The following is a 25404-nucleotide window of genomic DNA, read 5'->3' on the forward strand; positions in this document are numbered from 1 at the left end:
CACAAATTAAGCTTTCGTAAATCTTTTATACCATATCTTAGATAATGAAAATGTGAATTTGCTTGTTACTCCTTCAGTCTCCATCCCTCCAGCAACTGTTTAGGAGAGAGGGCATAAATAGAGGGCCAAACCTTTCATTCTAAGGCACATAATTTCTTTTGAATTTTTTATTTACTAAGAAAATACTCATAGTCTAAAGAAACCTAAGGAGGTCACACAGAATTAGGTTGCAAATGTATGATATAGAGAATGCACATTAATGTGCAGCAGCATTGGGAACATGAATAGGAAAAGTAGAGGAAAAGCTGACTTCTCCTGTAGCTGTACAATGTATGAGAAAAGAGCTTATGGACCAAAGAGTGAAATGACTGTAACAGAAATAGTGATGGTGAAGGAGTATGCTTGAATAGTATATCTTGCTATACCAGACATGAATTGTGAAAGCTGTCCTCAAATGGAAAACATGACTTCAAAAATTAAGATTTCCAGTAAGGATACAGGCCAAGAATTCTTGAGTTTCTTCCATGTTAACATGTAGAACTTAAACAAATTTACAAGAAAGAAACACACAACTCCATCAAAAAGTGGGTGGAGGATATGAACAGACACTTCTCAAAAGAAGACCTTTATGAAGCCAACAAAACATATGTAAAAAAAAAGCTCATCATCACTGGTCATTAGAGAAATGCAAATCAAAACCACAGTGAGATACTATGTCATGCCAGTTAGAATGGTGATCACTAAAAAGTCAGGAAACAACAGATGCTGGAGAGGACGTGGAGAAATAGGAATGCTTTACACTGTTGGTGGGAGTGTAAATTAGTTCAACCATTGTGGAAGACAGTGTGGTGATTCCTCAAGAATCTAGAACTAGAAATACCATTTGACCCAGCAATCCCATTACTGGATATATACTCAAAGGATTATAAATCATTCTACTATAAAGACACATGCACACATATGTTTATTGCGGCACTATTCCCAATAGCAAAGACTTGGAACCAACCCAAATGCCCATTAATGATAGGCTGGACAAAGAAAAGGTGGCACATATATACCATGGAATACTATGCAGCCATAAAAAGTGTCAGTTCATGTATTTTGCAGGGACATGGATGAAGCTGTAAACCATCATTCTCAGCAAACTAAAACAAGAACAGAAAACCAAACACTACATGTTCTCACTCATAAGTAGCAGTTGAACAATGAGAACACATGGACACAGGGAGGGGAACATCACACACCAGGGCCTGTCTGGGGAGTCAGGGGTTGGGGAGGGATAGCATTAGGAAAAATACCTAATGTAGATGACAGGTTGATGGGTGCAGCAAACCACCATGGCACGTGTATAACTATGTAACAAACCTACATATTCTGCACATGTATCCCAGAACTTAAAGTATAATAAAACAAAACAAAATAAAACAAAACAAAACATGTAGACATAGCCACAAACATTTTGGGTTTGAATTTTCTTTTTCTTTTCTTTCCTTTTTCTTCTTTTCTTGTCTTTCTTTTTTTCTCTTCTCTTCTCTTCTCTTCTCTTCTCTTCTCTTCTCTTCTCTCTCGAGAATTCTAGAGTTTCTTACATGTTAACATATAGACCTAGTCACAAACATTTTGAGTTTGAATTTTCTTTTCTTTTCTTTTCTTTTCTTTCTCCTCTCCTCTCCTCTCCTCTCTTCTTTTCTCTTCTCTTCTCTTCCTTCTCTTCTCTTCTCTTCTCTCTTTTCTCTCTCTGTCTCTTTCACTCAAGAATTCTAGAGTTTCTTACATGTTAACATGTAGACCTGGCCACAAATATTTTGGGTTTGAGTTTCTCTCCTCTTTCTTTCTTTCTTTCTTCCTCTCCCTCTTTCTGTCTGTCTCTGTCTCTCTTTCTTTCTTCTCTTTCCTTTCTTTCTTTTTTTTTTCATTTTGAGACAGGTTATTAATTTGCCACTCAGGCTGGAGTGCACTGGCATGACTTAAATTCACTACAACCTCCACCTCCTGGGCTCAAGTGATCCTCCTGCCTCAGCTTTTTGAGTAGCTGGGACTATAGTCATGCACCATCACACCAGGCTAATTTTTGTATTTTTGGTAGAGACTGGGTTGCCATGTTGCCCAAGTTAGTCTTGAACTCTTGGGCTTAAGAGATCCTCCCACCTTGGCCTCCAACAGTGTTAGGATTAAGAATGTGAGCCACTGTTCTGGAAGTTTTCTTTATTTTCTATGAAGAGCATGAGTTTCTACAAAAAAGTTTTTGACGACCTGTGTGCCATAGGGAAGGTATAAGAGAAGTGTTGCATCAAGGGGATGGTGCTTTGCCTTAGTTCAAGAGATCTTCAGAGGACTTTAATTAGGAAAATGTTTTTAAAGATAGGATTGAGCAAGAAGACCATATGGGAAACTAAGCAGCAAGTGGCTTTCTGTTTCCCTGGAGACCTCATATATGAAAGATCTTGGAATTATAGATCTTCCCTGGTTGACTTCTTTGTTATTTTTGAGATAAACTCCTTCAAAATCTGGTAGATTCACACCAATAACATAGATGGGAAAGTGAAATCTAAAGTCAGTTGAAAACAAATTTTGAATTTTATAAAATATTACTTCTGATTTTTATTGGTTTTATATTGCAATGATTTGAAATTAGTAAAGTTATGTATATGCCTTCTTTTCAACTTTGCTCTTCAAATGAACTAAAAGGATGCTACTATGAGTTTGTGTGAATATAAAAAACAATAACAGTTTAACTGTTTCTATGGTAATAATTGCTCATCTTTATGGAAATAGTGGTCTGCCTATTTAACAATAACCAGTGAAGAGAAAAGAGGTATTGACTCCCTTTTAACAATTTTTCATTTTTTTTTTCTATTTCAGTTCACCTTTTCAAAGGTCTTAATTTGTTTATTATACCAAGAAATCTGGACTAAATTATTCCTTTTCTCCTTTGCTTCCTTCACTGAATTCCAAATAAATAAATACTCATGTGAATTGAAAACTAAAAATTCTGGCTCAGATTGAAGACTGGTGCTTTTATGTCAGTGCAAGTAAGGATGCCATTTTGTGTCTTTTAAAACATGCTAGCTTTGGAGTTAGACATCTGGCTGCAAACCTTGACTATACCGTGACTAACTAGCCTTCTGGAAGTTATCTCCCCTGTATAGTTGTCAAGAGTAAAGGTAACATATATTTAGCACATACAAACACAAGACCAAATATGGGCTGTGCTACTGATTTGTTATGTGACTTTGGTTAAGCTGCTCAGTCCCTTACAGCCACAGTCCACTCCTCTAGGGAGCTTCTAAAGTTTTTACTTACATTTAGTATTCTACATTTAAAACATAATCCAAATATTATACTTATTGTGTACTTTACAAGGAAGACCCAGATCCCAGACTTCTAGGCCAATATTATGACCAATCTAGAAAACCATATGTGCTGTCTGGCTGTTTTACGGTTGCCTTCTCTGCTGTAATGGCAGTTAGGGCCCATGAAGATTTCAATGGCATTTGGCATTTTACTATCTTAAAAAGCGATTCTTCTATGCAGTTATTTGTCATTAGTCAGATACTAGCTCTCTTGAATGATTCATACAAATAAATAGTTTCTGCTTTAATTTTATATTCTTTCCTTAACATATACTCCATCAACTGTGGTCTGCAAAATTTTGCTGATTATCGCTATAAATGCATCAAATAATTCTGTAGTATTGCTACATTCTCTGAAATTTATAAATGAATTAGTTCATTTTTATCCTTAACAGAAGTCTTTTGAATAGTCAAACATATTTTTGTTCTTTTGCATTGCAATTAAATTTTCCATATGAACAGCTTTAACTTTAGATATATAAATAATTTCTTATATGACTAGTTTAGCATATATTTTTAATTTGGTCTTTTGTTTGGATCTATGGCATATGTACACGAGAGAGCAGGTAGGAATGTGTGTTTGTGTGTGTATCTTCTAAAATACTTATCAGTGTTTGAACCAGATATGCAGTTGTTTTGGATATCATTAAAATTCATACTACAGGCTTAAGGAAAAATTAGGTGGTTTTTTTCAAAGTTACATTAAAGAATGAAGATACCTTTTAATGAAAATTAAAGTGAATTGAGAATCCTACAATAGCAAGATTTAAAGGGTATATACTTGTCTATACTGGACGGTATTGTATTGAAGGCATAGCTGATGACTACAAAGTAGAAGCAAACTGTTCATAAGGGAGTGATTTATAATGGATGATAGGTTATATTCCCAAATGTATATTCTGAATTCAGACAAAACCTGATTCATTGAATTTATTAACAAGGTTCTCAAATGAAGTAGGAATACATATTGAGACTAGGATACTAAAGCCTTTTCTTTATTACTATAAAATGTTTAGTAAGCATCTTCAATCTCCATTTAGCTATAGTTTTCCTCTTTGAAATATGAACCTTCCTCCTTTTGAAGAATCTGTACTTTTTATTACAGAGTCTGACCTTCCTCTCTACTTTTTATATAATCACCTTTTGCTTTTTCCAAATTAATTCCCTGATTGTTTATCTTTTAATTTTCCCTAACTCCAAATACTTACCTTATTGCCCCAAAATAACATCTATTATATTTAAAATGTGTTCTGAAAATCTAAAATATCTTTAAAATCACAGAATTTTAGAAATATGGAATATTTATTTTTAAATAATTTCTTAGCCAAGAAGAAAATATATTATTTTGTAATATAATTTAGACTACATAGGTGAAACAAATTTATAATTGGTTGATATGCTCTTTTTAGCTATATAGAATTTACTAATGAACACTCAGTGTTTGTGGAACTCAGTGTTCACTGGTAAATTTTATATAGTTAAAAAGATCATAGCTATATAAAGTGAAATAGAATACTCAGTTTGATCATAGAGTGTGTGTTTGTGGGGTTGGAGAGTAAGATATTGTTTGTTTGGGGACTGTTTGTTTAATAATCCAAAGACCAAAATTATTTTCTGAATTTTAGTGTCCTTAATAGTCTATTGCTTCATATGGGAAAGACATGATGTTTTCAAATATAACGTTGATGTATTAATTTTATTAATCATCATTCTTTAGTTTGTTCATAATTCCAACTATAAACTCATGAATCTCTACTATAATACCACTAAGATATGTTTTTGCTTCTTTATGATCCAAAATTAGTCTATAAAATATAATTAATTGTGCTTGGGTCAGAGTGTGTTGTGGGATCAAATGAGGGAATATGCTGGTACGAGCATTTAACTGCTTAGTAAATGGTGTCTTCTATTGCTGTTATTACCCCTTTTCTCTCTTCAAAAAATTTATTTGATTAGGCACACATACTTCAGTTCTCCCTATTTCGAAAAAAGGTATAGGACCTATGTTTTTTGTTTTGTTTTCTTTTGTTTTGTTTTTGTTTTTATATAAGATTAAGTAAGTATCTAGAGATCCATAAACAAGCCAGGACCCAATATAATAATTAGCCAAGAGAGGAGCTGGTTGAAATGAAAGACTGAAAGTATGACTGAAGAATAATTTTTAATGGAAAAGGTCATGAGCTAACATAGAGGAAGAAGTTAGAGACCAGGCTGGGGAGACCCTGAAAAGGATTTCGTATCTTATACAAATATAACCGGAAACCTGGGAACAACATGATTCAATTTATACTTAAAACCTATGCTGGCTGCAGTGTGGAGAATAAATGGGAAAGGCACAACAATGGAAGCAGGGAACATAGTGAGTTGTTTTAATTTACATAGGGTCTGATGGACTACTGTGTGACAGTCAAGATGGGCATGAGAAGACAATTTTAAGCTGTGTTTTAGAAGTGAAACAGTAAGTACAATGATGAATTTGATTCAAGAAGTGAGGACATAGATGTGTCAAGCGTAACTTATGGATTTCTGGCTTGAGTACAGGGTCGATGGAGGTGCTGTTTACAGAAATGAGAAAGATTACATAGGGAATGCATATTTTGATGAATAGTGGGAGGAAATCCTGAGTTGAGCTTTGGATACATCACATTTGAGATGCCTGAAGAAATTCAATGAAAAAGTCCAAGTAGACAGTTTAGTATTAGGTCTGGAGTTAAGAAGAAAATGTCTTATACCTATTCTTCCCGTACTTAAGATACTGTGTGAAGTATGTCTTTCACTACATTGTATTCTCTTTAAATGCAAGGACTCTTTCTTTCTTAATTTTGGATCTTCCACAGCATTTTATATAAGGCAGAGAATGGTTAAAGTGAAGAATAAAAAAGAGTTGTCATGAATTGAATCTGTGTACAAGGAGTGAGTTAACTGCCTCCAACTTAATCCTAATGAAAGGTTATTGATTTTTACAGATGGTCGAAGTGAACAGCAATTAAATGGCTTGCCAAAGTTCACAAAGTAAATGGAAAACTAGGCCTGGTTGACTCCAGGGCACAAGTTGATCATATTAAACTCACTGCTTCTAATTAAGCCCTTGGTAAACCTCATCTATTAAAAACATGTGGATAGTTATTGCACCAAACTCACTATATGCTAAGATGTTAGCACATAACAATATACAGAGAAATGCCCATCCTTTTGGAATTTAAAATCTAGTGTGGGAGGCAGAAAATGAGTAAGTCTATGTAAAAAAACAGAATTACATAATAGAGAGAAATTGGGGCTTGGATATCTTTATATGGGGCAGTTAGAACAGACCAAGCTAAGGGAAAAATAATTTAGCAGAGACCCATGAATAAGTACAAGGAAAGAATGTTCTAGTTAGAAAGAAAAGCCCTGTGGTAGAAAAGACCTGTGCATCTTAGTCATGATCACCAAACAAGACAGCCATGCATAATGTGACTGCAGAGATGTACAGAGCCAAGCAATGCAGAGCTTTGTAGTTCAAGCTAGGATTTGGGTTTTTTTCTAGGAGCACTGACCAGTCATTGAATTATTTCAAGTAAGAAAAAGTCATAATCTGCTTTATATTTAAAAATGATAACTCTGGTTTATGAGAGAAAGAATTTAGGGGCAGGAGTAAAATAAAGAAAGCCAGTCAGACAGCTCTTGAATTAATTCAGTTGAGAGATTCTGGTGGCTTTTGGCAGGTTATGGAATGGAGACAGAGGGAAATGCAGTGATTGAAGACACATTCCAGAAATAACACCAAGAAGACATGTTGATGGGTGGGATGTAGGGGGCGACAAAAATCAGAAATAAAGAATGATCCCCAAATGTATGGTTTGAATGTCTGAGTACACGGTGGCACCTTCTAGTAAGATGGGAAAGACTGTGGAAGAAAGTGCTTTGGTAGTGGAAAATAAAGGGTTCTAATTAGTAAACGTTTGTTGAATTAAAGAATCTCAATATTGGCTTTGTTTATATGACTAAATACCATATTTCCTTGCATGATCATTTATTTATGAATTGTCTGTGGCTGCTTTCACATCATAATTGCAGAGTTAGGTAGTTGCAACAGAGGCCTGATAGCCTACAGAACTGAAAATATTTACGTTTTAGTTCGTTGTAGAAAGAAGTTTGTCAACTCCTATTATAGAACATGGTTTAAATGTAAAACAAATTTTAGTGTATAGTTTTCATTTTTTGAATCCAAAGGCTGTTCTTTATTCTACATAATCCTTATAAAGCCTTTGACTCCTTATAAAACCATCCTCTCATTATTAAACTATCCCTTTCTAAGTTAATGCGCTGTTGTTGTTCTCTCTCTCTCTCTCTCTCTCTCTCTCTCTCTCTCTCTCTGCCTTCCTGTCTCTCTCTTTCTTTCTGTCACCACTGATTTTGGTGGTATCTTTCCCTATTTGTTTCTCTTTATCCTCTAAAAGTGAGTCTTTCCTAAGTTCTTGCTCTATTGTATCATTTTCTCAAGATCTTCATAGCTTCCCACCTGACTTCTTTTAGGTGTCTGCACAAATGTCAGCTTACATGAGAAGCTTTCTCTATTTAGTATAGCTTGCCAAGCCTAATACATCATCTTTCATTTTTCATTACTGACCTTCTATCTCATTTTGTTTAGTTGTTCCTTGTCTGTCTCTCTCCAAATACTATGCCAGTCCCATAACGATAGGGACTTTTTTCACAGGTGTATTTGTTCATTTGTTAAATTCTTCATTGCTAGGATAGTCCAAAGAATACTATAGGGGCTCAATAGAGGTTTGTTGGATAATAAATGTATACAATGAATTCTTCTGTCTACAATGATCTCTTTTCCTTTGTTAAGTTATAACACTTTTCAATGTCACTGCTCTTCTGGGAATGAGTGATTTGCTATCTTGGGAAGTCCTTGCATTGTTGCCTCCTGTTGTTGTTTTTTGCCTGCATTGGTGCCTAACTCCTCTTAGATTCCTGACTTATATCTCTAATAAGGTTTGAACACCCTTGAGTATCAAATAACATATGATGAATACACACACACACACACGCACACACACACACTGTGAGTTAATAATGCTGTATATACACAAGCTCTCATTGTTTTGTACTTGGTTGATTATCATCTAATGCTCTTTCCTCTGCAGGAATGCTGTTCGTAATCTTACTGATTGAGGAAAGCGGGGGGATTTATTTCCTAAGGCATTTTCCATATTGATTTGTTTTTAATCTTCAGAGAATCATGCAAAAATTACTTCTATCACATTTTATTTTGTGTTCATGTATGGATCGAAATCATGAATTACTTGTGTAAAGAAGATGAACATTTATAAGTATCTGTTTCTAAAAGTCCATAAAACATACTCTTCTTGAAAACTAAAAGGAAGGTGCTATGATCACCTAAAATTTCTCCATTATATTATGTGTAGCATAGAAAGAATAGGCATTCAATAGATAATAAAATAAGTGACAAAACTGAGAAGTTTTAAATTTATTTCTCTTTAAAGAATAATTATCATCTTCAAAAACAGCCTGTTAAAGTTTCAGTAGTTCCTTTTTTTTTTTGAGGCAGTCTTGCTCACAGCCAAAGCTGGGCTGGAGTGGGAGAGTGGCGGATCTCAGCTCACTGCAGAAACCGCCTCCCCGGGTTCATGTTCTCCTGCCTCAGCCTCCTGAGTAGCTGGGACTACAGAAACCCACCACCTACATACAGCTAGTTTCTGTATTTCTTTTTTTTTTTTAGTGAGGGGCGGGGGTTTCCGTGTTGGTAGCCAGGATGGTCTCGATCTCTGACCTCGTGATCCCACCTCCATCTCAGCCTCCCAAAGTGCTGGGATTACAGGCTTGAGCCACTGCACCCGGCTAGTAGTTCCTTCTTATGTAAGGTTTTGCTTTACCTGATTTCAGTTACCCACTGTCAACTGTAATTTGAAAATATTGAGTGAAAAAATTCCATAAACAATTTATAAGTTTTAAGTTGTGTGTCATTGAGTAGCATGATGAAATTTCATGTCATCTCACTCTATCCTGCCCCAAATGTGAATCATCCCTTTGATTGGCATGTCCACACTGTCTATTCCATGCACCCATTAGTCACTTAGTAGCTAGCCTGTTTATCAGATTGACTGTCAAGGTATGGCAGTACTTGTGTAAAACCCTTATTTTACTTAATAATAGCTCCAAAGAGTAATGATGCTGGCAATTGGATATGCCAAAGAGAAAGAACAAAGTACTTACTTTAAGGAAAAAGGTTAGTTTCCAAGGTAATAAGGAAAGAAGAGAAAACATATGTTTAGTTTGCTAAGATCTATGATAGGAATGACTGTTTTATCCTTGAGGTTGTGAATGAGGAAAAAGAAATTTATTTTTTATATATATATACACACACACACACACACACACACACACACACACACACACACACAGAGTTTGGTACTAACCATGGTTTTGGAGATCCACTGAAGATCTTGGAACATACCCTCTGTGGATAAGGCGAGGGTTACTGTATGTCTAAGATGATGTAGACAAGTGTTTTCTGTAAAGGGACAGATAGTAAATATCTTAAGATTTATGGGCCACATAGTCCCCATTGCAACTACTCAACTCTGCCATTGTAACATGAAAGCAGACAGGAACAACATTGTCAACCTAAATAACAAAAAGAGAGAGCCTCTCTACAAGAAGAATATTTATTCAAGAATGGGCATTGCAATGAGAATTAGCATGCCATAGTAAACTATGTGCATATTTAGAATGTTAAAGGAAGATAATGGTTTTTAAAGGAAAAATGAGGACGATTACATAATTGTTTTGAGATAATTATATTTGTATATGGGAATCAATAATGAGAGTGGTGCCAGTCTGAGGTTGGACAGACAGTTGCTGGGTAGCTATTGTTGCAGCAGCATATTTTTGTGTAAAGTCTCAGTGTAAGCTTGTGGGTTTTGTAGGCTTTTGTGATTCTTCTTGTTATCAGGCATTTATGCATCAGAATCCTGTCTTCATCGCTTTCCCCCACTCTATTGTCAGGTTTTTGCCTTTTCTTTTCTTTTCTTTTCTTTTCTTTTCTTTTCTTTTCTTTTCTTTTCTTTTCTTTTCTTTCTTTTCTTTTCTTTTCTCTTTTCTTTTTCTTTTCCTTCCTTCTTTCCTTCCTTCCTTCCTTCCTTCCTTCCTTCCTTCCTTCCTTCCTTCCTTTCTTTCTTTCTTTTTCTTTCTTTCACACAGGCGACTCCATTTTGATTCAGACAGCTTTCACAATATGAGTGTGACTGCGTGCCAAGAAAACTTACAAGAGTTGTGTACATGGCTCTGGGTGCACCCTGTACACCAACATTATTAAATGCTGAGAAAGTAGGAGTGGCCTGAGAGGAAGCTGAGGGAGTCCTCAATGGAGAGCGCTGAAGTCTGGCAGGGAGCCCTTGAGCAAAAGGCAAAAATGTGCCCCACTGCCCAGAGATGCCCAGGCTTTGAAATGACTAATGGACAAAAAAGAAAAAGAAAAACACACACACACAAGAATTCGAAGTTGATAAGTCATAAATAATTTACAAGTTTATTTTCCTGTGTTGAAAAGGGATATGCAAAATAGCCTATTATTTAAAGTTTCTATATATATATTAAAAACTAACAAGTTGAAAAATGAACCCATAAAAGGCTACATAGTTACTTTCTTGACTGGCCTTTTAGTTTGTCTACTTTTGAGTATCAAAGAATCATGCTCTTTCTCTTTAAAAAGTAATTATAAACTCCTAAGGTGAAGAATGTTTCCCATCTAAATCTCTGTGTGAGGATACTTCTGGGACTTAGAGATCTTAACCTATGTAATGGTGATGGTGGAGGTCAAGCTGTTAGAACTCTCTCGGGCACTGTGGTCCTTGCAGATGCCCTCCTAGCTGCTTTGTTTCCAGGGAAGTGATGGCTACATGTTACTCTCCAGCAATCCTATTCTTTTTCTACGTCCTGAATATTTCAATCCCAGCCTTTTGGGACAGAAATAATAATAGATGAGGAGAGTAGGGTGCAGAGGACAACAAGAAGAAATGTCTGTATAAATAACTGAAAGTTTCTTACAGACCACGGTTGCAAAATCCTAAAATATGATTTTTCATAGAAATGTTAGAACATAAAGATTGTAGTAGGCAAATTAAACTGAGCATATATGCATTTCCCCTTTTGATAACCACCACTCTTTACTGGTATCTAATTATGATATCCTGACTGATCAGTGAGAATTTTATTTTCTCAAATGAAATCAGTATGTCTGTCTTTTATACATAGTAGAACATATTACAATGAGGCAAAATAAATTTGCTGTCAATTTGATACATAAAATCACATTGCACCACACATTGCAAAATCACAGTGTGCCTCCTCATTTGTAAAATGAGCATCTTGATAGTAATGATAAGGATGTTGCTAATAAAGATAGCTTGTAGGAATTTTTTTTTTTTTTGAGAGTCTCACTCTGTAGCCCAGGCTAGAGTACAGTGGTGCAATCACAGCAGCATTGACCTCCAGGGCTCAAGGGATCCTCCCACCTCAGCCTCCCTAGCTGTATGTGCAACACTATGCCTGACATATATACATATATATATGTGTGTGTGTGTGTATATATATATATATATTTTTTTTTTTTAAACATATGGGGTCTCACTATATTGCCCAGGCTGGACTTGAACTCCTGGGCTCAAGGGATCCTGCCTTGGCCTCCCAATGTGTGAGGATTACAGATGTGAGCCACCATGCCTGGCCATGATGTTTTAAATGTTAACTAAGTGATATGGTTTGGCCGTGTCCCCACCCAAATCTCATTTTGAATTGTAGTTCCCATAATCACCATGTGTCGTGGGAGGGACCAGGTGGAGATAATTATAGCATGGTGGTGATTTGCCCCATCTTGTTCTTGTGATAATTAATTAGTTCTCATGAGATCTGATGATTTTGTAAGGGGCTTCCCGCTTCACTGGGCACTTATTTCTCTCTCTGCTGCCATGTGAAGAAGGACATGTTTGCTTCCCTTTCTGCCATGATTGTAAGTTTCCTGAAGTTTCTGTGGCCCTGCAAAACTGAGGGTCAATTAAACCTCTTTCCTTTATAAATTACCCAGTCTCGGGCAGTTCTTTATTGTAACACGAGAACAGCCTAATACACTAAGGTATCGTGTGTAAAGCATTTGGCCAAATGCTGTGCTAGGAACAGTGCCTAACACAGAGGAGGCATTTGGTAAATACTGTTGAATGAAGTAAGAAATGAATGAAGATTACCAGAGTCATACAAGTATTCAATAAATGTTAGCTATCCTTCCCTTCCCTCCCATATGCCTTTAGTATTTTACAAGGTACTTAGCATTGCTATGTAAATATATAAGTCATGTTTTTTAAAAAACTGTTAATGCCAAGTGGGTGATACTACATGTAGACTCAGTTCAGTTCCTGTGTGCTTGCTATGGATACACTAACAAAACAAATAGATGCTTTTCTAACACACTGAGGCAATGCATCATTCTCTCCTGACCCTGTATTTTTCTTACAGAATTTCAAAACAGTACAGGTGACCATCTAGTGATATTGAGTGATGTTTTCCACAAACAATTCCATTTTGATAACTGGGCAATTTTCTACTATTGATGAGTCAAGTTTCCGTTTGTAAGTTGTTCCCTCTGAATCAACATGAAAAATGATGCAAACTTCAAATATATTGGAAACATCAGTATAAGGCAACAATAAAAAGGATGGTCTTTAAGACAGTCCTTAAAGTTATTTTGTATCCCCTGAAACATTTGTTTATGGTGATGAGGTGCCATTGCATGAGTGTTTTCTTTAATCAACTGAGTGTATGGAACTTGAGTTACTGCATTAAGCACTTAGGTTGATGCTTAAATGCAATGCTTTTGAAGTGCTCTTTGCAGTTTATGGTCTTGACTGCAGTGGAAATAGTGAATTTGACATTCTTGATGCAGTGATTCTCTCATCTATTGAGGCAAGTTTTTTTTTTAAACCTGGCTGATCTTGTGTACCCAAATAAGGCAACCCCTTCCCTCTGGCAGATTCAAAAAGAAAAAAAGGAAAAGAGAAGAGAGGAGAGGAGAGAAGAGGAGAGGAGAGGAGAGGAGGAAAGAAGGGAGGTAGGGAGAGAGGGAAGGAAGGAAGGAGAGAGAGGAAAGAAAAAAGAAAGGAATGAAAGAAAGAAAGAAAAAAGAAAAAGGAAGAAAGAAAGAAAGAAAAGAGAGGAAGAAAGAAAGAGAGAGAGAGAGAGAAAGAAGGAAGGAAGGAAGGAGGGAAGGAAGGAAGGAAGGAAGGAAGGAAGGAAGGAAGGAAGGAAGGAAGGAAGGAAGGAAGGAAGGAAGGAAAAGATGAAGGGAAAAGGAAAGAAGATTAAGTAAAAAGGAACCCTTATGTAACTCCCAGGTGGTATATTTAAGTGCTAAAGGAGAAACTCTGTTTATTTTTAGTGTAGTTCCTGCCTTTTGTTATATGAATATAATCAACATAAGTTTTGAATATATAATCTCATGCCTAGGATCACTGAAGGACAACCAAAAAATAATGTAAGCTACATAGTCAAATATGTTATAATGATATGGACACACTATGGGGTAGTTCTCTTGGATTTGATAATGGAAAACCTGCTCCAGTAATAATAGACAACAGTGACATGGGACCATTCAAGCACCAAACCCTGTTCTAGGTGAACTATTCTTAGCTCTTGATAGTAACTTTTTTGCTCCTCCAACAGTGCCGTGAGGTAGATGGATAATATTATTCTCATGTTGCAGAAAAAGATTTTGAGACACAGAGAGTTTAGGCAATTTGCTGAGTCATACAACTTATAAGATGAACATGGAATTTATCTTTCAAACTGAAACTTTTGAGACTGATAGAGGATGCTATAAATAAGTATACAAAGCAGCAGGAATAAACCAGACAGATCTGTAAAATCTAGGAGAAATGGTTACCCTAAAAAATCAGGGATTTGGATATTGGATCCAGATCATAAGTCTGTGTGAGCTACTGTAGTGACCACTGTTCTCACATTTTGGCTTTTGTCCATTTTGTTCATCCCTACAGCCTTCATCCCTCCACTCTTCCATTCTTGCTCCTAGACTTTTTCTTTCACATGCCTTCCATTCTTGTCCATAATACAACTGATGCATCATATTACCTCCAATTTGTATGTGAACCACTCCCAACAAGGATGAATAAGACGGAATCCTCATCCTCCAGGACCTCAATACAGCCAAAACTTCATTAGTTCCCGCAGGGAAAAGGTTATTATCCTGCTTTGGTGTATCAAAGGAGTGCTCACTGGTTACCAAGAAAAACAGCTCATGTGCTTTTAAACCCATCTGCAAAAATTCCCTATGCTTTCTGATGAACAGAAATCTATACTGAACCTGAATCGTTTGAAAGTTTGGCCAATAAAGGACATGATGCTCTCAAAGGAATTTTATGTTGCCTATCCAAATTCAAAATGAAAGTATTGAAATCGCAAAATGGAAGTGCAGCTGGTTTTTCTCTAAGGTTTATCAGTGATGAGTCACCTATTTTTATTGCATAAGAAATCAAATCTAGTGTTGTAATGAAAACATGATACAGTAAATTTAGGATAATTCTTGGAGCACTCAAGATGTGCCTATTTGTTCAGGGACACTGAGTCCTTTGAGATTTATTTTAAGTACTTTAATATTCTGTAAGAAAGGCTTTTGTTTTTTTGGGTTTTTTTTAGTGTTAGAGGAAAGCTGCCCCATCTTCTAAACACCCACAATGACTGGTTTTAATTCAACAATTGTTACAGAAGCAAGATATGTAGATTATGCACTTATGCTTTGTATTTATGTCCCTTTATCAGCATGAGGCACATATTTACTTACACGTAGTTTAAGCATTACATTTTTAAATCTTACCTCTTTTTGTATTCACTTAACATATGAGCTTCCTATTTCCCTAAAGATGTTAACTGCATCAAAATTTTACCTGAGTGTTTTGACAGTTAAACTCTGAAGAAGGAAAGGGATTGAAGGTTGGATTGATCTAGTGTCTGGTACAGGAACTGGAAAAAGAAAGAAGTAAAAGTCATCTATAAATTACCTTTGCTACATGGAAATAGGTTTTCTTATCTATTATTAAGGGGTCATAAAGAACCACATTGCTATTTTAGACGTCTGCCTATCTAGTCTAGAGGTAAATATGTATAACTTTAAATTTCGTATTTGTAAAAACATGTATGGTGATAATTTCACAGGTATAATGTGAATCTCATCAGTGTATGAAAGTATATCCTTTTCATAATGGATTTATTGAACGATTCATACTACTTTAAGAACTATTTTGCGAAGAGAGTAGATTTTAAGTGTTCTCATCTCACAAAAAAATGAAAAGTGTGTGAGGTAGTACTTATACTATTAGCTCAAATTAGCTATTCCACAATGTATACGTATTTTTAAACAACATGCTTTACTTAAAACAACATGCTTTACATGATAATTATATATAATTTTGACTTGCTAATTAAAAATGAAATGAAATAAAATACCCTAAGAAACAGAGACATATTTCAGGATGTTAGTTACCATCCATGCAAACATCTCAAACCACTTAGAATGTGTATGTACTTATAACAGTAAAAACTTCCATTACATTCCAACTATAATTAATAAATATGTGTTTATTTTTGTGCACTTCTCACACTGAAAGCTATGCAATTTAAGGGATTTACTGCATAAATTAGTGATCCTAATAGACTTTTCCATTCCTTTACAGAATATCATCCATTGGTTATGCTTTTCTGTTTGTTTTTTGTTTTCCATCTAATGTATATGGAGACAGAGAAATTATTAGACCTCAGGGTCCAATAATATATCTTTTATTCTCTTTTTAAATAGAAACTAGTTGTATGACAATCAGAAAGCCTTTTTTTCTTTTCAGCAGTTTTTGGAGCAAAGAAGTGAAATAAATTTCCTCTAAACCCTAAGATATCGAAAGTTAAAGTTAAGGCATGTAACAGTAGATACACTTAATTCTAAACATTGAATAATGCTTAAAGAATGTCCTACTAACTTACTGACCTGTTTATCTATATACAGCGGAGATTTGGACCCTGTAGGAAAGATGAACTGGCTTATTTATGGATAGCAAAAAGTATATTGTTTTAAAATTTAAAGAAACTATATTAGAACTGTTATCCCAAAACAGCATTTGACATCTGTAATTTATTTATATGTTACCCGGTACCCTCTTTCCTTTAACATTACTTACACAATACTTTTTAAAGCTTAGTATGTCATATTAGAGGATAAATGAAATTCCATCCTGTGCTGATAATGGATTGACTAATCACCTGAAAGAACTTTAATAAAGTACACCTTCACTAATGTGATGTACTAATAATAACCAATTTAATTTGAAACTAAGTTAGTAGTGCAGTAATATATTTATACAACTAATATTGTTAAACTCTTAATTTTCATCCTCCTTATTTAAATTACAAATTCCTTTAAATGAAATTCACTTATGAGGAGTGTAATGAATTTTTACTTTAGCTTTTCAATTGCAATAGCTTTTACAATTGTCTGCATCATATTTCTGTATAAATTCTCCAGGGGATACTTGAAAATATGATGTAGAACAAGTGTGGACCTATCCAAAAGTTTTACAAATTACACTTCATAATTGAAAATGCTTATAATCTAGAAGTTCTGGAGTATTTATCATCATAGTTTTACACATTATAAATGTATATGTAATATAAATTTGTATATAACTATTAAATATAATAAAATATATTAAAATATTACTAAACTTATTCATACATTTTCTGATATGCATTATAATATTTATTGGTATTAAGGACACAATTCTCTGTTTACATATATATATTTATACACACACATTTTTACTTTCAATTTTAGAGAGAAGTTTGAAGAATTATTATTAATCTATTTAATCACTATTCCTACATATTATTTTGCTTTTGCAATTCTGACATTGTTATATAGATTCTGATAGTTCTATCTCCAAAAGTAATATGGCTTTGTTCTCCACTTCTTCAGGGTACCCTATCTAATCCATGAAAATTTGTTCCAAAGACAATGTTCAGATGAAAATGCAGAAAATTTCTTCTTAAGACAAAATTCAGATTTAAATGCAAATTTCAATCCATTAGTCAAGTCTGTTAATCAAAATGTTTTTTAAAAATACAGTATGAGTTTCTGACAATTAAAATAGAGACCAATCATGAACAATCAGTATAGCAGTGCCTGTTAATATTCTCAGAATATCCACTCCATTATTGACAAAGATTGTATGATTCCCACTGAAAGCAACAAAAACTAAGACTGATAAGTAAAATTCAGCAACCTTAATGAAAAATTTTGTCTAATAGGAAGACATAGTTATTTTGTTGCTCTGATAAATACAATTTTGACTTGAAATTTTATTTTGAATATACTGCAAGATTTACCTTGATCAATATTGATTACACTAAAATGTAAAGCAAGTTTAGTTGAAATTATTATTTCTTTTTTAATAGTGGCTAGTATTCAGAAGCTTCCTGCAGCCTCTGTTCTAACAGACATCAACTTTCCAATGAAAGGACGGAAGGGAATGGTTGACTGGGCAAGAAACTCAGAAGATAGGGTAGTAATTCCAAAAAGCATTTTCACTCCGGTGTCATCAAAAGGTAAATATCTGAAATAATGTGAACTTGAACAAGACATTTTTGATAAAGTCATTTAATTAGAAATTAGGTATAAATCTTCACACATTAAACAGTTTAGAAATAGTCTGTAATCATTATGTTAAACTAATTTTCTAAATATAGACAACTTATTCTTGGTTCAAAAGTCTCTGAATTTACTGAATAAAACAGTCTATTAAAGTGTGAAAAGTATACAAGTGCAAATTATCAACCTGAGCTTGCCATGGTCAAGTTTCAATATTCATGGTTTTATCCCCGTATAAAGCATGTGGACTAATATTTTACCTTTAGGTATTGAAATGTGTTGTATTTTCCATGCAATGTCATTTTTATTTCTGCCTCATTAAAATTTGCCTTGGTTTGAAGATATTATTTTGGCATACAAAAACAAATTTAATACCTGGGTGATAAAATAATCAGTACAACAAGCCCCCACAACACAAGTTTACCTGTGTAACAAACCAGCACATGTTCTCCTGAACTTAAAATAAAGTTTAAAAGAAAACAAATTTGAGAAAAAGTTAAGTTTTTAGAACATTTATAATAGCCTTTAGAATTAATGGCTCTTTTCAAAAGTGACATCGTGGTCACTTTTGCAGATTTCGACCTTAAAAGGTAAAAATCCAAAAGAGAATTGGTTCTCTTTTCTGATATCCTTGGGAAATTAAACTCTTAAATGGAGACTCAGGCAGCTTCTTGTCTCAACCTGGTAAAGGAAGTTTCCTTCATGATGCAAAACTATAGAAAAACATCTTCAAGAGCTATCATTAACGTGCATGGTTAGGAATGCATTTCTTTTTACCAGGCTTTATCTTTGCATAAGGAAGTACTGGAATTATCTTGTAATTAGCAGATTAAAGTTTTATAAGACATAGTATTTTCTTGCCGTTTGCTAATACTTCAAATTTTATTCTTTCTAGAATTAGATGAATCATCTGTATTTGTTCTTGGAGCAGTACTATACAAAAACTTAGATCTAATTTTGCCCACTTTGAGGTAAGCTACAAAGTAATAAACTGTTGTAATTTTGTAAATTATTCCAGAATGTGATTAGAGCTCATTCTATAAAAATAGTCAAACAAGCTGTGGTAATACAAAGGGATTTTTCTTAAATGAAATAGAAAATACAAATTTAATGAACAGGCTATTAGCAATTATGCATTTCAAAACAACTAGGAAAGATAATTTTGGTGTCTGATTGTAGCCCTGCAAATACTTTTGTGACTAATAATACCTTGCCTGGATTCTGAAAAAGGAAAAGAAAAGAAAAGAAAAATCACAAGTGTGTATAATAGAATGGGTCACTGTAAAGTTAATCTGTCTTCTCCCTTTAGTTGTGCTTAATGGTACTGTTCATCAACATGACATGAAAGTAAAGGAGTGTCATGATGACTGGGAAAACATGGTATTGTTTATTTGCACAAGATCTTAGTTTGCTTTGAAATAAATTTTCAGTTACAGCTACATTTTTTAAAAATGCTGCTGTTTATTTAGAGGACTATTTCTGGAAGAAAGCTATTAATTTCTTTCCTCCCAGATATTAAAAACAATTACAAATAGTAATTCTACCAAAACTAACTTATTTGCTTTACTGTCTTATCTACTATACCAAATCTCACAGAAAACATCATTCACATCTAATTGGGTTGTGATGTTATCACTCATAGTGACCTGTTTCTCCACATCACCTCATTTTGGAAGATAGAGATAAAGTTGTTTTAGTTAAATATGATCACAGTAGGACTTCTTTCTTATACCCTCATAAATAAAGCTTTACATTTTTGGAGAGGAAAGAATATAAATGATGTGTGCAGTTATACTGTGGACAAAACAAATAGTCTAATAAATAAAAACAATTAGAGTTCAGTGCAGATGAAAAAAATACCACCCAAGGAAGCAGCAGTGATTAGTCATGAATCTTTAGAGAAAATCTTTCTATGTGAAGCACATTATTAATATAGGTAGAGAGTCATCCAGAGCCCCTGTAGATGCCATGCAGGGTCTCCTTCAACCATAGAGACAACCATGGGAAGTTGAAATTTATTTACCTCCCTTCTCCTCTGAATAGAATTCAGATTTCCTCAATTTGGATCAGTCTGTGTTTGTGTTTTGCTAACAAAAAAAGTTTGAAAACAAAAAAGTCTACTCTCAACTTTTCCAGTGGTTTTATTAAAACTCATTGGTTTACAGTTACTCGCAGATAAAATTTATTCATAGTTACACTGCCTCTATCTTTATGTTTGATGTTGATGAGAGATATGCTAAAGTTAAAAATGCCCAGATAATCAAAGTTAGACATTTATTTCCACAGGGAATTCATTTATATAAAGCTTATATTTTAACAACTCTAGACTAGATACTAACTTAAAATCAGGTGACTTGTGTTTTCATTTCAATTAAACATGTCGAGAGTTTTATAAACTTGTCCAGTCGCTCAGTATTTATGTGCGTTCAATTCAACTTTAAAATAGAAACGTATTTATGTGCAACATTCTCCCTATTTGCTCCTGAGATACATAGTGATTACAAATGAAATATTCAATATAAAAATTTTTAGATTAGTTTCCCTCCTAGATGTCCAGCAGTGTTGCATTATGATTAATCTTGTTCCATATAATCTCATAGCACTCACTCACCTACACAAATGAAGTCAGGTTATTCCAAGTTTTATAAATTTATGCAGTCAATATAATTGGAAATTTCTTCAGGAAATTTCCCAAGGGATCCCAACCTTTTTTGTAAAATGAAAAAAGAAGCATTTAATTAGTGTTTGAACTTTAAAAAAAAATATCATGACAGAGGCAGTTTGTCTCTTAAAGCTTATGGGTAGATTAATGGCTTCATTATGGATGATTTAATGGATACAGTAGAGACCAGTCTGACAGACTGGCTCCCCTGATACCGCCTGTAACACAAAGGGATTCAGACAGGCCACTGGGCAAGTCACTGACTTTTTTTATAAGTAAAATGTGGTAATTGAACTTAAAATTTTTTTCACCTTCAGAAATTATATTTTCATTGCAGAAAGTTCCTACATATTCTTTAGATTGAAGTCCTTAATAACCTCTGTATAAAAATCACGAATTCATTTACCTATATATTCTTTGTATCCATAAAGTAATTTAGTAAATGTCTATAGGACAACTAAATAGTACTTAGATCACTGACCAGATATAAGGACAATAGAATGCTCAGGATGAAATATTTGTTAAGTACTCTTAGAAAGGTGAAGTACTAGTGTTTACTTCTCATTTTATCTCTTGTAGTAATATAATGTGACCACTAAGTACCCTCGAACTTGTTTTTCTCCGTTTCAAAACATTCTTCCAGAAAGTCTAATGAGTAACTGCACGAATTATAGGTCTGCTAAATGAAAATATACTTTTTATTGAACAAGGGTGATTCTTTTTTCCACAGTCACTCAGCAAACATTTACTGAGCAGCGCCCCTGCTAACAGTACTGTATGAATTCTTTTAAACTTCCCCTGCTGTCGCAACCCTCAGAACAGTTCTTGATAAAGGGTCAAGGATTTTTTTCTGTAATAATTTATTTTTATTTTTATTTATTATTATTATTATTATTATTATTATTATTATTATTGAGACAGAGCCTCGCTCTGTCGCTCAGGCTGGAGTGCAGTGGCGCGATCTCGGCTCAGTGCAACCTCTGCCTCCCAGGTTCTCGCCATTCTCCTGCCTCAGCCTCCTGAGTAGCTGGGACTACAGGCGCCTGCCACCACGCCCAGCTAATTTTTTTGTATTTTTAGTAGAGATGGGGTTTCACCATGTTAGCCAGGATGGTCTCGATCTCCTGACCTTGTGATCTGCCCGCCTCGGCCTCCCAAAGTGTTGGGATTACAGGCGTGAGCCACCGTGGTAATAATTAATTTTTCTATCTGATAAAATATCTTATATAAGACATCTTTAAAAATAAGGCACAATATTTACAAGTTTAATGTTACAATGTTACAATAAGTACAAGTTTAATGTTTGTACTATGAAAATATTTTAGGAACAGAGGATTAAAATATGTGTATTTTGCAATTTTACTGTGTAAGTGTGACTGTGTGAATTGAACTCAATAGGAAGGGAAACATCTTCTTATTCAACATAAAACATACAAATTCATTCTATATGTTCAGTTATTATTTACGCATTTTTATAAAATGTATTCCTTGTTGATGATTTTACTAATTATATGTTGAAATATGTGAAGCCACGTTTGTTATACACAGAAATAGTAATAGTAGATTTGTTATGTTTCCAGAAATGGTATATTTTGGTATAATTATTTTCATAATTTTTCTCATAGAGACTATGAAGCAGGACTTGATGTATGCTTTGAATAAATATAGTTTAGAAATTGTCCTTCATACAAAGACAAAAATAACTTTGCAAGTTGACTGTCTCTTTATTGAGATATTTCTCTTCTTCTCTTAGCCCTAATATACATTCAACTGTCCTTCGAGCTGCAATTTTTATTTTACTATTCAGTTGTCTTCCCTTTTAAAGTTAAGTAGATTCAGATTGTTACTTCAACTGAAGGAAATATGCTTCAGATGAAGTCCAAACTATGTGCTATTCTCAGCCTCTCAACCTCCTTCTTCAGAATAATTTCTTATAGATAAAAAGTACAGATGGGCCAGGCATGGTGGCTCATGCCTGTAATCAGCACTTTGGGAGGCCGAGGTGGTGGATGACTTGAGGTCATGAGTTCAACACCAGCCTGGCCAACATGGTGAAACCCCATCTTTACTAAAAATACAAAAATTAGCCGTGCGTGGTGGTGCATGTCTATTAGTCCCAGATACTTGGGAGGCTGAGGTGGTAGAATCACTCGAACCTGGGAGGTGGAGGTTGCAGTGAGCAGAGATTGCACCACTGCCCTCCAGCCTGGGTGACAGAGCAAGACTCTGTCTCAAAAAAAATAAAAAAATAAAAAATTTGTAAAAAGTATAGAACTACAGGATATTAATGCTGTAAGGTCTTTTAGGGTTTAGTGTGAGCTAGAACTCTCATTTTATAGATAAGGGACCTGAGATCCTTATCGCTTAAGTGACCTAAGATTATATGTCCAGTAGGTAACTGAATTATAATCCAACTTACCTTGTTCGCTAAAACCAGGACTCTTCTACTATATCTCATTCCCTCTATTCTGCTACTATTTATTATTTTAAGCAATACAAACCATAGACTTCTATGATAGTTCATGAGTATACCTGTATCCTTTGCAGAAAATCTTGTAAGAGCCAGAACAGGTGGCTCTATGTGGGCAGCTTCATGGAGCACTGGGGCTGGCCTGGTGGCCCCAGCCCAGGCTGTCAATGCCAAGACTTGAATTTGTCACACCTCCCATTCCCCCATGATCACTTATGTGCATGTCCAACTCAGTTCAGAGGGTCCTTTGAGGGAGTGAGATATTGACACACAGACCCCACTCACATTAAGGAATTAGAAAACTTGCATATCTTGGCAAGCTCATAAACTGCTCTGAGAATTTTAACTTACTTTTATAGCATTTTTTGAGGCCAATTTAGCAATACCAAGAGACTTAAAAGTGCTTTGTCATTGATATAGCAATTCTACTTCGAAGAATTTATTTTAAGGAAATAATCTCTAAGGAAATAGAAAAGTATATCCAAGTATACCCTCAAGCCAAGATATCAATAAATGGTTATAAACAATCATTCATCTGATTAATTTAGTAAGTTCAGTTTCCAATTTTGTGGGATAGCCACGAAAGTTCTGAGTACGTGAGCAGTATGTCGTTACGCTGTTAAGACATGAAAAATGTAGTCCTGTAAAAAAATGCATTTTATGTAATGATTAACATTAAAAGAATTATAAAAGAACTAATAAAATTATATGTAAATTTCACTATAGTGGAATAAAGAAAAATACAGATGAATGAAAACTAAAGTGTCCTCAAACCAAAAGTCATTACAAAATTATTTTTAAAGAAAGGAACAAATTTCAATAATGCAAATATCACATGAATTTCTTGTCAAATACACTAACCTAATTAAGGTAAATGAGGCTGAAATTTTTATATATTCAGGAAATGGAACTCATTTGAATTCCTAATGCTATAAAAATTAAAAATGAATAGAAAAATAATATTGGAAATAATAGAAAATCGAAGACGTAATCACTTTTACACCAATGCACGCTGAAGGCATCACCCTGAAGCAGTCAGCTCTCTCAAGAGCTCATGCCTTAGGTTTAGGACCTAAACTTTGAGTCTTCCTTTTTAATTCTCACTGTGCAATGAAATATTCTAATTTTGTGACGTTCTGTACCTTTTTAGATTGTCCTCTCATGAAAACATTGGACATTTAAATTATCTATGGAAATTACAAATTGGCATAGATTATAGTATAAAATATTGTGGTATTAGTGCATTATTTTTTGAAATCTGGGTTTAGTTTGGTCAGATATTTTTAAAGTGGATGTAAATCTCTGATCACTTGGCATTTTTAAAATTCTAGATTCTACATATCTTAGCAACCTACAGTGAAATTCTAACTCATTTCAACTTTAAGTAAACCCAATTCTACTTTTTAGCAGCTGTCAGCTGATTTGGGTTTTAAAAACAAAGATATTTAGCTTTAAAATTTTAGTAAAGTACCCAAATTCCCATACTGTATGAAATCATCTATTTTATTTTGGTCTTATTTAAATTGGTCTATTCATTTAAAACATTTATGCAAGTTTCATTTTTGAAACTATATGAACTATAAATCTAAAAATGGAAAAGGGCTATCATAACTTTACTAACTTCCATTAAACCCTTAACATCTTTTTGTTATAACTTATCTGGCAATACTGTATGTGTGCTATTGGTTCTGCCATCTCCTCCACTGGGGCTTTTTCTATAACTGCATTACATTTTTTATTGTGTTACAAAACATAAAATTTACCATAACTACTTTTAGTGTACAGTACAATGTTAACTATATGCACTTGTGTAACAGATCTCTAGAAATTTTTCATCTTGCAAAATTAAGACTATACACATTAAAGCACAACTCCCCTTTTCCCACTCCCTCTGACCCTTAGCAACAGTCATTCTATTTTCTGATTCTTAGTTTGACCACTTTCAATACCTTATCTAAGTGAATCATGCAGTATTCATCTTTTTGTGATTGATATATTTCAATTAGCATATCATTTGGGTTCATCTGTCTTGTAGCATATGATAAGATTTTTTCTTTTTATACGGCTGAAGAATATTTCATTGTTTATGTATATACCACATTTTCTTCATCCATTCTTCCATTGATGGACAATCAGCTTGCTTCCACCTCTTGGCAATTGTTAATTATACATCATGAACATGGGTGTTCAAATATCTCTTTGAGATCTTTCTTTC

At 34.3% G+C, this 25404-nt stretch overlaps 1 protein-coding gene across 4 annotated transcripts in view; it reads left to right on the top strand.

Annotated features, from left to right (window-relative positions):
- ADGRB3 (adhesion G protein-coupled receptor B3) overlaps nt 1–25404 on the top strand; it is a 743596-nt gene that overhangs the window by 383891 nt on the left and 334301 nt on the right. For all 4 annotated transcript variants that reach the window (XM_031667688.1, XM_031667689.1, XM_031667690.1 and 1 more), the window contains 2 exons: nt 17865–18014; nt 18953–19028. In XM_031667688.1, the coding sequence (XP_031523548.1) occupies nt 17865–18014; nt 18953–19028 (226 nt within the window). The remainder of the gene's footprint in view (nt 1–17864; nt 18015–18952; nt 19029–25404) is intronic.

Source organism: Papio anubis, chromosome 6, assembly GCF_008728515.1.
Source record: "Papio anubis isolate 15944 chromosome 6, Panubis1.0, whole genome shotgun sequence".
Lineage (NCBI taxonomy): Eukaryota > Metazoa > Chordata > Mammalia > Primates > Cercopithecidae > Papio > Papio anubis.